At 42.7% G+C, this 14578-nt stretch overlaps 1 protein-coding gene across 2 annotated transcripts in view; it reads right to left on the bottom strand.

Annotated features, from left to right (window-relative positions):
* Nucleotides 1-14354, bottom strand: part of LOC142740474 (GRAM domain-containing protein 2A-like) — a 190177-nt gene extending 175823 nt beyond the window's left edge. For both annotated transcript variants that reach the window (XM_075849977.1, XM_075849985.1), the window contains exon 1: nucleotides 14187-14354. In XM_075849977.1, the coding sequence (XP_075706092.1) occupies nucleotides 14187-14239 (53 nt within the window). In that variant the 5' untranslated portion in view covers nucleotides 14240-14354. The remainder of the gene's footprint in view (nucleotides 1-14186) is intronic.
* Nucleotides 14355-14578: the final 224 nt, after the last annotated feature.

The raw sequence follows: 14578 nt of genomic DNA, 5'->3' as shown, positions 1-14578 counted from the left end.
ACGTTTTGTTGCCAAGAACGGGGACATTTGTGTTCGTCACAAGGGCCTGGAGTCAGGAGTCGGAAATTATTGGAGGAGTGATGGGGTACATTTGACCGAGGTTGGAATTGATCTGTGGAGCCTGGCCTTAGCAGACGGAATTGAGAGGGCGGTGGTGGTTTGGAGGGACTCACAGGCTTAAGGTGGTCAAGGCCTGTTTCGCTGTGGCGGGGGGAGTCCTTGAGGTTGGTCAGTACAAAATGGTGGGGGGTCGCATCGGGGGTATGCGTCCCCCAAAACGGTAGATCATTTGAAGACTTCATAGGGTGTTATCCCTTTGAAGTGGTCTTCTAGTGGAAGGCATATCATTTGAAGACTTCATCGGGTGTTATCCCTTTGAAATGGTCTTCTGGTGGTTGGAGCCATCTACAGAGGTGAGCGGTGCCTCCGAGCTGGTTTACGGCTGGAGGTAAAGAGTTGGTGGTGGTTTGCAGATGGCTAACTTAAAGGAAATCCGGTGTTAAAAGGGCTTCAAGGACTTCCCCTGCTCTGTTAAGTGTTAATAATGTTGATTGTTATTTCTGATTCTGACCCATGTTGGGTCATGTGAATTATAGGAGGAATTCTCTGGTCTAATTCCTAAAGGAGTTATCCGAATGTTTCGGATTAAATTGCATTAAAAAATAATGTCAGTTAATAAACGGCTGCTGTGGCCATTTCACATCCAACCTCGGTTGTCACGTGTCTTTATTGGAAGGGAAAGGGGAATAAAAGGTTAACATGGTCAATTAGCACATGACTCTACTTAGGCCAGTCAAGAAGAGGCTGGACGGCAGCACGGAGGGCTTAACGGTAAGCCTCCATGACTGCCATAGGAGGGACAGCCAATAGGGGAAGAGAGGGTAGTTGAGGCAGGGAGAGGGAGGAGATGGAGCAGGGAGGAGCCGGGGGTGTTATCCGTTCCTCCCGCTGTTTTCGGCATTGAGCCGGAAGCAGCAGGAGGAACAACAAGTAAGATAATCAGCTCCCACCCTCCCGCCCTGAATTAGGTGGTAATTTTGGGGATCTGGATTGGTTTGTGGGTTTGTCTATTTTATCGTGCTTTTGATGTATGCTTATGTAACTTGTGTTTTCTTATATTTCTTTTGAGCAGGTCCGGGTGTCATGGCAGCTGGCGGGGGGAGTCCTTGAGGTTGGTCAGTACAAAATGGTGGGGGGGTCGCATCGGGGGTATGCGTCCCCCAAAACGGTAGATCATTTGAAGACTTCATAGGGTGTTATCCCTTTGAAGTGGTCTTCTGGTGGAAGGTATATCATTTGAAGACTTCATCGGGTGTTATCCCTTTGAAGTGGTCTTCTGGTGGTTGGAGCCATCTGCAGAGGTGAGCGGTGCCTCCGAGCTGGTTTACGGCTGGAGGTAAAGAGTTGGTGGTGGTTTGCAGATGGCTAACTTAAAGGAAATCCGGTGTTAAAAGGGCTTCAAGGACTTCCCCTGCTCTGTTAAGTGTTAATAATGTTGATTGTTATTTCTGATTCTGACCCATGTTGGGTCATGTGAATTATAGGAGGTATTCTCTGGTCGAATTCCTAAAGGAGTTATCCGAATGTTTCGGATTAAATTGCATTAAAAAATAATGTCAATTAATAAACGGCTGCTGTGGCCATTTCACATCCAACCTCGGTTGTCACGTGTCTTTATTGGAAGGGAAAGGGGAATAAAAGGTTAACATGGTCAATTAGCACATGACTCTACTTAGGCCAGTCATGTATCATTATCGCTAAAGAATGGACAGTCAATGTTGTCCCCAGACCAAAGTGTTGTGCACTTCTGCTTTTGTCTCTGTAATTTGAAAATGACAGTACATCTTTGGTCAATCTACACTTAAAGGGTTTTTCCAGGACTTGGATATTGATGACCTATTCTTAGGATAGGTCATCAATATTGGATCAGTGGGGCTCCGACTCCTGGCACCCCCACATCATATGAGTGAAGGAACCAGGGTGCTTTGGTGAGTGCTGCATCCCCTTAATATTTTACCAAACGGAAATCCATATATTCAGCAATGTCTGTGCTCGGTACTGTAGCTCTTTGCAGCTCAGCCCAGACTGAGCTGCAGTAACATCCACAGCCACTACCGAATGTACGGAGCTGTGTCTGGTAAACAATGAAGATATGCAGCGCTCATGGAGTGCTGCAGCCCCTTCAATCAGATGATCGGTGGGGATGCCAAGAGTGGGAGACCCCTACGATCTGATATTGATGACCTATTCTTAAGAAAAGTCATCAATATCCAAGTCCTGGAAAACCCCTTTAAATATTAGAAAATTGCATAAACATCAATTTATACTTATTAAACAATAAGATTGAAGGTGCTGCGGTGGAATACAAATTTTCTCTGCAAGTGTGCCAGCAGCCATTTTTACGGCACTCTCTATCCTTTCCATGGAGCCGTAGACACTGGTTGTCATTAAAAATCCGATATTATTTGATGTATATATATTATGGAGTGGCATTTCATGCAATTTCCAGTATTGTGAGTTCACGCGCTACTGAAATAAATTTATTGTGATAGTGTCATAGATTGAATTGACACGTACAAGATAGATAAGGCTGGGTTCACACGTGGCGGAATTTCACTTAAATTCCGCTGCGGACACTCCGCAGCGTTAATCCGCAGCGGAGCCGTTTGTCCATTGACTTACACTTTAATTTAGCAGTGTTCGTTTAGACGAGGCGTAAAATTCCGCTGCGGAGCATAGGCTGCGGAGCGGAATTTGGTGTCCGCAGCATGCTCTGTCTGTTGCGGAGCAGTGGCGGACTCATGGCGGAATTTCTCCATTGACTTCAATGGAGATTCTAATTTCCGCAATGAAGTCCGCAGCTGTCATGCACATGTTATGTGTGCTGCGGATCCGTCTTGCTTTTTTAACTTGACATTTCTTCATTCTGGCTGGACCTATGTATTTCTAGGTCTACAGCCAGACTGAGGAAGTCAATGGGGCTCCCGTAATGACGGGAGCGTTGCTAGGAGACGTCTGTAAATAGTCACTGTCCAGGGTGCTGAAAGAGTTAAGCGATCGGCAGTAACTGTTTCTGCACAATAACAGGCTGCAGCGGTCACATGGACTGCCGCGTCATCCTGGGAGATCGGGCTGGATGCCGAAGGAGGGACGCGTCACCAAGACAACGGGCGGTAAGTATGAATTTCTTTGACTTTCACAAGGGAAAGTGCTGTCCCTTCTCTCTATCCTGCACTGATAGGGAGAAGGGAAGTACTTTTCCCGCAGTCCGCAGCAGCTAGTCCGCATCAATTTACTGCACATTTTGTGCAGATCCGCAGCAGAATCTGCAACGCAGATTCTGTGCGGCATTGATGCGGACAGTTGCGGAGGAAATCTGCCACGTGTGGTCATGCCCTAACAGTTCATGTATTACTGATGTAAGATTTGATATGACTTTCTTTGTTTAAAGTACATGTCAAGGTGATGTTTCGTAGTAATCCAAATGAATTACTTCACTTCTTCATCCGGTCATAGGCCTTAATGACTGACAATTAGTCATTTGGAGGAAAGAAGATTATTTCATTTGGGATTATACATTACAGATTTGGAAGCACATACTTGTCCTGATAAGCAGGAATGTTTTATAAATGTTAATAGTAAATTATAAATCAATACCATTATAGTGTATATTTATGAAGTTACATAAGGTCTGTCAGTAATGCTGACTTTACTATCTGAAATAACAACAAATTCCTTCTAGTCTGTTAGAAGAGTCATGATTGTTTTCTTGGATACTTGTGGCTTACGTACACGTACGAGCACAATGCATCTGGAACATTGTGAACTTAATTCAACTCTGCTCACCTCCTGTACCTGCAAGTGACACGAGATGTAACAGACCAGCTAGCTATGATAAAGCAGGTTGTAAGCCCGGTGACCTTTGTGCAGACAGCAGGTGTTTCCGCGAGTGTTACATACACACAGCATTAAAACTCTGTTAACCTATGTGCAGATAAAATAATTCGCACTAAGGCTAAGTTCACATCTCGTTTTTACAGTGTACGTCTGATGTGCACGTTTTGACATGAAAAAACAGTGTCAAAACGTGTACCACAGCGTGTACATTGATTTCTATGGTCAGGACGGAAGCCCTAATGCTGTAGTTTGTGCATACGTTTTGTGTGCTTACACTCTATCCTTTTTTTTCCATGTCCTGAAAAGCGTAGTCTACTACGCTTTTCAATACCTTTCCAAAACGTATACCACACGTATACGTTTTTATTTGTATTGAAGTCAACGGCGACATATGGACGACGTATGCAATCTTATCCCCTTAATGACATACCACGTACATGTACGTGGTAGCCGTTAACCGGAAGTGGGGAGTGGGCACATGGACTGAGCCATACTCAGCTGACAGCTATACAGCTGACACCTCTCTGCAACTGGCGGAATCAAAGATCACTTTGATTCCGTCTGTTTAACACCTTAAAAGCCGTGGTCAATCGCGACCGCGGCATTTAAATTGTTAGAATCAGGGGAGCGCCCCCTCAAACACGCCATCGCGTCCCCCCCCCACGACGGGATCGCCGGTGACGATGGTTGTCATGGCAGCCTGGGGGCGGAGACTGTCAGTGTCACGATATACTGCAATACCTTAGTATTGAGGTATATCATCCAAGCGATACAATGCTGGTTCAAGTCCTCTAGATATATATATATATATATATATATATATATATATATATATATATATATATATATATAAATAAAGTTTTTTATAATGTTCCAAAAAAAATATTAAAAGTAAAAAAAAAAAACGTTTCCCATTTTTTTCTCGAAAGCAATGTTAAAAAAAAAAAAAAAGTTAACATAACTGGTATCGCCGCGTCTGTAAAAGTCCGAACTATCAAAATATAGCGTTGTTAACCCACTCGGTGAACGCCGTAAAAAATAAATAAAAAAATAAAAATATATATGTATATATATATATATATATATATATATATATATATATATATATATGTATATATATATATATATATAAAACATGCAAGTTGCTGTTTTTTTGTCACCTTAGCTTTCCAAAAAAAGGAACAAAGTGATCAAAAAGTCGCATGTACCCCAAAATGGTATCGGTGAAAACTACAGCCCGCAAAATTTAAGCCTGCACACTGCTAAGTTGATGGAGATATAAAAAAGTTATGGCTCTCAGAATATGGCGACACAAAACATTTATTTTTTTTAGCAAATAGTTTTATTTTTTTTTAAAGTGGTAAAACATAAAACAAAATATATAATATATTGTATCAACCTGTAGAATAAAGTGAAAATTTCACCATGAAAACAAAACCCCCCAAAAAATGGCGTACTCGCAGTTTTTTGGCCTTTTCACCCAACAAATGTTTTCAGCTTTCCAGTACATTATGCAGTACAATAAATGGTGCCATGAAAAACTACAACTTGTCCCGAAAAAAAACAGGCCCTCATATGGCTATTTTGACGAGGAAATAAACAAGTTATGGCTTGTGGCAAGCGGGGAGGAAAAAACGAAAATGAAAAAACTCAAATTGGCCTGGTCTTTAAGGGGTTAAACCCTACGTCTGCATACGTAGAACGTATACGTTTTTGTAACCATACATGGGAAATCCTGACTTTACAAAGTTTGATTTAGCTAAAAACCGAAAAAAGTATACGTTTTTAGAAGTAAGAACAGACACAAACACATAAAAACGTGTACGAAGTATACTACAAAAAAACTTAAGCGTATGTTACAAATGCATGTAACTTTAAAAATGTATACGTTGTCGTATACCACAAATGTGTGCACAAAACGAGATGTGAACTTAGCCTTACTTGTTTCTGGCAAGGGAGCTTGAACTAATAAATGCATAATGATCTTCTTCTTCATTAACCCCTAGGCACACCATGACGCAATTGTACGTCCGGGTGGCCAGTGTCTTAGCGCACCAGGACGTACAGTTACTGCGCGGTTCCTGGTGCACACTGTCCCCGACAGCTGACATTCCACTGTTGCCGATGAGCGGCTCATTTTAGCTGATTTCGGCAAATAACCCCTTAAATGCGGCAATCGATTGCAATCTAGGGGTTTCTAGCATATCGGCAGACCTCACAATGAAATCGTGAGGTTTGCAGATGGCTAGCATGGCAACCGGAGGCCAAGTAATGGACGGAAGCCTATCAGGATCAGCCTCCAGATAGGCTTCCTGTCAGAGTGACAGGAAGTCACTGTGTCGTTCCCGATTCAGACACTGTCGGTGGCAGTGTCAATGACAGTGTGCCACGGGAACCGGGAGGTCAGCTGTCCCAGACAACTGACACCTCACTGTTGCAGATCAGCGACTCATCGCCGCTGATTTAGGCAATTAACACGTTAAATGCAGGGCTCGATTGCGATTGCGATCGCCGCATTTAGGGGGTTTGTAGCACATCAGCAGGCGTATGTAACCCCAAAATAGTATCAATAAAAACTACAGCCCGTCCCGCAAAAAAAAAGCCCTTACACAGCTTTTTTGACTGAAAAAGAAAAAAGTTATGGCTCTCAGAATAAAGTGACACAAAAAAGTGATTTTATTGTTGAAACGCTGCAAAACATAAAAAAAGATATACATATGGTATCGCCGTAATCGTATCGACCCGCAGAATAAAGTAGAAATTTATTTTTAGCGCAGTTTTTGGTCACCAAAGCTCTAAATAAAATGTAATAAAAAGTGATCAAAACGTTGTATGTACCAAAAGATGGTACCAATAAAAACTACAGCTCGTCCCGCCAAAAATAAGCCCTCACACCGCTCAATCGACCAAAAAATAAAAACGTTATGGCTCTCAGAATGTGTTGATACAAAACAATTATTTTTTTTTAACAAATAGTTTTTTCTTTGTAGAAGTAGTAAAATATAAAAATATATATATACATTTGGTATCACCGTAATCGTACTGACTCACAGAATGAAGTTAAGTTGACGTTTTTACCGCACGGTGAAAGCGGTAAAAACGAAACCCAAAAAGCAATGGAGGAATCACAGTTTTTTCCAATTTCACCCCACAAAAAATATTTTCGGTTTCCCAGTACATTATATGGTACTTTAAATGGTGTCAATAGAAACTACAACCCTTTCCGCAAAAAATAAGCCCTATTGATGGAAAAATAAAAAAGTTATGGCGTTTGGAAGGTGGGGAGTGAAAAACTAAAATGAAAAAGCAAAAAAGGATCAGTCCTGCAAAGGTTAATTGATTTCTATTAAAAAATCAATTACTACCACATATGGGGTATTGTCATACTCGGGAGAGATTGCATTACAAATTTAGGGCGACTTTTTCTCCTTTATCCCTTGTGAAAATTAAAAAATTGAACATTTTAGTGAACAAAAATGTTGATATTCATTTTCATGGCCCAATTCTACTAAATTCTGCAAAAAAACCTGTGTGGTATAAATGCTCACTATACCCCTAGAAAAATTCCTTGAGGGGTGTAGTTTCCTAAATGGGGTCACTTTTGGGAGGTCTCCAATGTTTTGGTTCCTCCAGGGTGTTGCAAACACGACATGGCACTGAAGACCAATCCAGCAAAATCTGAGCTCCGAAATCCAAATGGCGCTCCTTCACTTCTGAGTCCTGCTGTGGGTCCAAACAGCAGTTTATTGCCACATATGGGGTATTTACGTAATCAGGAGAAAATGCTTTACAAATGTTGAGGTGCATTTTCTTGTTTATTCCTTGTAAATATTACAAATTTCTATGTTTTTTCAGAAAAAATATGTAGATTTTCATTTTCACAGACTAACTCCAATAAATATAGCAAAATACCTGTGGGGTCAAAATGCTAACTATACCTCCTAGATAAATTCCTTGAGGGGTGTAGTTTTCCAAATGGGGTCACTTTTGGGGAGTTTCCACTGTTTTGGCAACACAAGACCTCTTCAAACCTGACATGGTGCCTAAAATATAATCTAAAAAAAAAGCAGACCCCAAAATCCACTAGGTACTCCTTTGCTTCTGAGAACTGTGTTTCAGTCCATTAGCACACTAGGGCCACATGTAGGATATTCCTAAAAACTGCAGAATCTGGGCAATAAATATTGAGTTGTGTTTCTCTGGTAAAACTTTCTGTGTTACAGAATTTTTTTTATTACAAATGAATTGCGGCAAAAAAAAATGAAATTTGTAAATTTCCACTCTACTTTGCTTTATTTCCTTTGAAACGACCCTAAAGGGTTAAGAAACTTTCTGAATGCTGTTTTGAATACTTTGAGGGCTGCAGTTTTTAAAATGGGGTGATTTATTGGGGGATTCTAATATATAAGGCCTTCAAAACCACTTCACAACTAAACTGGTACCTGTAAAAATAGCCTTTTGAAATTTTCTTGAAAATGTGAGAAATTGCTGCTAACGTCCTAGAAAAATAAAAGGACGTTCAAAAAACTATGCAAACATAAAGTACACATATGGGAAATGTTAACTAGTGACTATTTTGTGTGGTATTACTATCTGTTTTACAAGCAGATACATTTAAATTTAGAAAAATGCCAATTTTTGCAAATTTTCTCAATTTTGGTGTTTTTCACTAATAAATATTAAATTTATCGACCAAATTTTTCCACTATCATAAAGTACAATATGTCACGAGAAAACAATCTCAGAATCGCTTGGATAGGTAAAAGCATTCCCAAGTTATTACCACATAAAGTGACACGTCAGATTTGAAAAAAATCGTTGTGCCACAAGGCCAAAACAGGCTGCATCCTAAAGGGGTTAATAACTAAGCGCCCATTAGCTTTTGAGATTCCAACATGTTATAAAATCTAAACTACATACCTCCCAACTTTCAAGTATCCCAAAATGTTTTCCTTTTAACCACGCCTCCAAACCCACCCAATCCCTGCCCATACACACCCAATTCAGCACTCACAGTATTACGCTCCCATAGTGCCTCCCCACAGTTTAATGCCCAATAGAACCCCACACACAGTATAATGCCCCTATAGCTGCCCCCCCCCACACAGTATAAAACCCCATAGTGCCTCCCAAATGGTATAATGCCAAATAGATGCACCCATACAGTATAAAGCCAACACAGATGCCCCATACAGTATAATGCCCCCATAACTGCCCCCATACATTATAATGCCCACACAGATGCCCACATACAGTAAAATGCCCCCTAGCTGCCCCATACAGTATAAAGCCCACACAGATACCCCCATACAGTATAATACCCACACAAATTCCGCCATACAGTATAATCCCCCATCGCTGCTCCCATACAGCATAATGCCCCCATAGCTGCCCCATACAGTATATTGCCCCAATACCGTATAATTCCCCCATAGCTGCCACATACAAAATAATGCACCATAGCTGCCCCCATACAGTATAATGCCCCCACAGCTGCCCCATACAGTATAATGTCTCCTTAGCTACCACCATACAGTATAATGCCCCCTTAGCTGCCCCCATACAGTATAATGCCCCCTTAGCTGCCCCTATACAGTATAATGCCCCCCTAGCTGCCCCTAGTGCCAGTGCCCACATTGGCCATGTAGTTCCACACACAGTGCCCATGTAAATAGCACCACATTGTACCCTGTAAATAGTGCCAATATAGTGCCACAGTGCCCATGTAGATAGTGCCACACCCCTCTAAAGATAGCACCACCCTCTGTAGATAGCGCCAGCCCCACTGTAGATAGCGCCATTGGGGCTCCCTCTAGGAGTAGAATCCCCAGCCAGAGAATCGGCCACGCTCTGGCCGGGGATTTCCCTCCAGGAGTAGCCCCTGACGTCACTGTCTATATATGGATAGTGATTTAAAGGGCTCCCTCTAGGAGCAAAATTCCCTGCCAGAGCGTCGGCAACGCTCTGGCCGGGGATTCCACTCCGGAAGAGCCCCTGACGTCACCGTCCATATATGGATAGTGCTCAGCGGTTATATATGGCCCAGGCTCAGTACTTAAAGTAGCGCTGTGCCCGGGGAGTTCTCGACAAGTGGTGAAGCTTCCTCTGCTCTGTACTAATTCTGAAGCAGGGAGCTGACGGCTTTAGCATTGGATTCAACGGTATCTGCGTCCTGAGAATGCAGATACAGTTGACACTGGGACATACCACTGGGACTCTGCCTTGTATATAGTGCCTCCCTAAAGATTCCGCCACACAGCGCCCCCTGTAGATAGCGCCTTACTCAGCCCCCTGTAGATAATGCCATACAGCCCCCTGTAGATTACGCCATACAGCCCCCTGTAGATAACGCCTTACAACTCCCCTGTAGATAACGCCATACAGACCTCCCTGTAGATAACGCAATACAGTACCCCAGTAGATAACGCCATACAACCCTCCCCCTGTAGATAACGCCATACAGCCCTCCCTGTAGATAACGCCATACAGCCCCCTGTAGATAACGCCATACAGCCCCCACCCTGTAGATAACGCCATACAGCCCCCCACCCTGTAGATAATGCCATACAGCCCCCACCCTGTAGATAACACCATACTGTCCCCCCTGTAGATAACGCCATACAGCCCCCTGTACATAACGCCATACAGCACCCCAGTAGATAACGCCATACAACCCTCCCCCTGTAGATAACGCCATACAGCCCTCCCTGTAGATAACGCCATACAGCCCTCCCTGTAGATAACGCCATACAGCCCCCCTGTAGATAACGCGATACAGCCCCCCACAATGTAGATAACGCCATACAGCCCCTCACCCTGTAGATAATGCCATACAGCCTCCCACCCTGTAGATAACACCATACTGTCCCCCCTGTAGATAACGCCATACAGCTCCCTGTACATAACGTCATACAGCCCCCCTGTAGATAATGCTATACAGCCCCCCCCAAAAAAACAACAACGACCTATAGTTTGTCCTACAAAGGAGATGTATCCCCTATCCACAGGATAGGGGAAGCATGTGTGATCGCTGGCAGCGATAAGGAGAACGGGGGACCGAAAGTCCCCCGAAGTTCTATATGAGAAACCTCGGACTACCAGGGTCTGCGCAGTTCAATAAAAATGAAAGGAGCGCTGGTCATGCATGCGCACAAGCGCGACCGGTGCACAATTAATTTATATGGAGCTGTCGACAGACCCCGAGGTTTGTCATGGGAACTTCGGGGGACTTTCGGTCCCCCGTTCTCCTTATCGCTGGGCGTCCCAGCGATCCCACATGTATCCCCTATCCTGTGGATAGGGGATGCATGTCTTTTGTAGGAACAACCCCTTCAGTGGCATCACGCTGTAGCAGCCATAGCAGCTGCTAGCAGAGCCTCCGGCCATGGTGGGGGGGGGGGGGGGGGAGCCGCTACGGCTGCTACAGTGGTAGTTACGCCACTGCTGAGAAGGTAATACCTCCCCTGCCCCATCCATTTGACCAAAAGAAGCACTCCAGTGAATTATCCCCCCCCCCCCGTTTTAACATGTGGTTAAATGCAGTGTAAGGTTGTGTATTGACTTACCTGGTTTTCTATTTTATCTGTAGTCAGCCCCCCCCCCCCCCCCCCCCCCGTTTTAACATGTGGTTAAATGCAGTGTAAGGTTGTGTATTGACTTACCTGGTTCTCTATTTTATCTGTAGTTGCTCGGGGGGGGGGGGGGTCACCTGATCTTCACTCTGACTCTCTGAGTCCTAGAACGTCTTCTGTACAGACTGGAGTCAGTGTCTCAATGCAAGTCCATGAGATCCTCGTTGTCAGTCTTAGGCTACATTCACGCGAGCGTATTAGATTCAAGCGCGTGAAAAACGCGCGGCAATCTGGTCTGTGTGTGTTGCGTTACGCATCAGTGTGCTTTGCAAGTGGCATGCGTTATTCACACACTCGCAAAGCACATATTTTTTTCATTATTATGTTCGATTGAATTGATGCACAAATCACGCACCGCACACGGATGTGCATCCATGTGCGATGCGTGGTTTTCACGCACCCATTGACTGCAATGGGCGCGTAAGTGCGTGAAAACGCACCAATATAGGACATGCAGTGAGTTTGATGCAGCGGACTCTCACTGCGTGAAAACTCACTGTGTGAACGGCCCCATTGAAATCAACGGGTCCGTGTGCTGTGGTGATTTCCATGCGCAGCATGCATTGAGAACCTGACCTCCGGTAACTACAACAGATGCTATAGGACTCAAGAGAGTCAGAATGAAGATCGTTTCTGGCCCCTGGACGGCCAGAAACGAAGCGGCTACGGATATAATAGAGAACCAGGTAAGCCAACACACAACATTACATGTTAAAACTGTGGTGGGGCGTGTGTGGAAAAAATTATTTACTGGAGTGCTTCATTAAACTATTTCAATTACTTATTCCAAGATGGGTTTTCTTAAAAGTTAAAAGAAAACAATCATGCTCCATGCACACGACCGTAAAAAATCTCCGTAATTGCGGACCGTAATACGGTCCACAATTACGGACCCACCCCATTCTATTTGTCAAGGACACCTTTCCGTATCGCTATGGATAGGTGTCTGTTCCATAGAACCGTGCCGGGAATTATGGAGCATGTCCTACTTTTCGTTTTTTTACGGGCCGTGCTCCCATATTTTGTAGTACGGGCACGGCCGTGTGCATGAGGCCTAACTAGTAGTCACAGTGCAGTTACCATTTCTGAGACCCACATATGCTGCAGTCTTTAGTTTACAAAGAAATGTAGTGTGTGATACGACATGACCTTAAAAAAAAACAAAACACATTGTGATGTGTACAGATGACCAAATGAGGAATGTTTAGATCATTACTGGCCAGCATTGAACTTTGTCCACAGACAAGAAGTGTGCAATGGCAGGTTATACAATATACAGCTCTGGGTATTTTAGCTGCATTTCCTTCCTGATCATGCTGTGACTTAGCATAGGCCTTTTAATATTTTTCCCATGTTGTAAGGGTATTATGTGACAAATGTCAAACCACATTATTCTATAGATACAGGAATATGTAAGTAGTGGCTTGCCATTTAATTCTATCTACATTCCTGCTCAACTTTTCTGAGAAAAGGCTGCTGTGCCTAGTCAGGCTTATTGCCATAGCAGATACATGCAGTACGTACTATATATGTGCTTGTATACTGCAAGTATAAAATAAATGCACCATCTATATTCATGTAGGGTATGTTCACACGCTTAGCAAAATACGTCTGAAAATATGGAGCTGTTTTCAAGCGAAAACAGCTCCTGATTTTCAGAAGTTTTTGTAACAACTCGCGTTATTTGCAGCGTATTTTACGGCCGTTATTGGAGCTGTTTTTCAATGGAGTCAATGAAAAACGCCTCCAAAAACGTCCCAAGAAGTGATATGCACTTCTTTTTCGCGGGCGTCTTTTTACGCGCCGTATTTTGACAGCGACACGTAAAATTGAGCCTCGTGGGAACAGAACACCGTAAATCTCATTGTAAGCAATGAGCAGATGTTTGGAGGCGTAATGGTGCAGTTTTTTCAGGCGTAATTCGAGGCGTAAACGTCCCCAATTACGTCTGAAACCACTGCGTGTGAACATACCCTTACATTTATAGTATTTATCAGACCTTATCTCAGTACCGCTAACATAGTTTCCCATTTTCTTTTATGTAACGTTCCACTACTATCTAAAATATTTTGTTTAATTATCAGGTAGTTTGCTAGACAAAGCAATGTGTATGTAATAAAGGATACATAAATAAAATAGGTTGTTATTAGTTATGGTGAAAAATACTCTTAGAATATAATTCAGACAGCATGTATTGAATTTACCTCCGATGGCAACAGCAAAGAACAGATCCAGATGATTGAAATAAGGGCCAGAGTGGTTGGATGTCATCCAGTGTAACCATTGATATTTATGGCCATGGATGATGTTAAGAATTTTGTCTTTATGCCTTTGGTTATGAGGATTTTTTGGGTTATTGTAATGACCTACTGATTACACTGAGTACATTTACATTAGAAGGCACTATATTAGACTTATAAGCGCCTTAATCTTTAATGACTAATTTGAAAATTGTATCTCTATATAACTTATTGTGTATTATATAAAAGTTTTCAAGGACAAAGCTGCAAAATTTACAGTTATATTTTTCTTATTCTTTTTACACAAAAGCTTTTCGCCATTGGCCATAGGATTATAATCAAAATATCAACCCTGAGGCACATGACTAACAACACCTAGAAAGCATATTGTGGTTTAGCAGTATATAAAGCCACTCACTCAGCAGAAACAGACGGCACATTCTTGTCCGGTGGCTGCAGTGGAGTGTCCATGGAGAGTTCTTTACTTGCCTCTTGAGTTGTCTAGACCCACTCTTAATTTTTATAAGCCTTGTATCCTTCTGTTTCTTGTAACCTATACTTTTCGCTCCCTCGATTCTGCTTCACTATTTCCTCCTCTCTGATTTCCAGTGTCAGCAGCTAGGGTAAAGTCCAGAGCTCATAGTTCACTCCCCTTTTCTAGTCCAGTACTAGTCTCACATAAACTTATTACATTATTAAAATATCATAAATATGATAAGACTGTCCTCTGGATCTATACTGTATTTAATATTACTTATGGAGGAGCTACGCCATCTTAAAATTATTTCCTGGAATGTGAGATGACCTCAT

This window comes from Rhinoderma darwinii, chromosome 1, assembly GCF_050947455.1.
Source record: "Rhinoderma darwinii isolate aRhiDar2 chromosome 1, aRhiDar2.hap1, whole genome shotgun sequence".
In the NCBI taxonomy this organism is placed as follows: domain Eukaryota; kingdom Metazoa; phylum Chordata; class Amphibia; order Anura; family Rhinodermatidae; genus Rhinoderma; species Rhinoderma darwinii.
The sequence above is the reverse complement of the archived record's forward strand: the minus strand, read 5'-3'. Positions and strand labels throughout refer to the sequence as shown.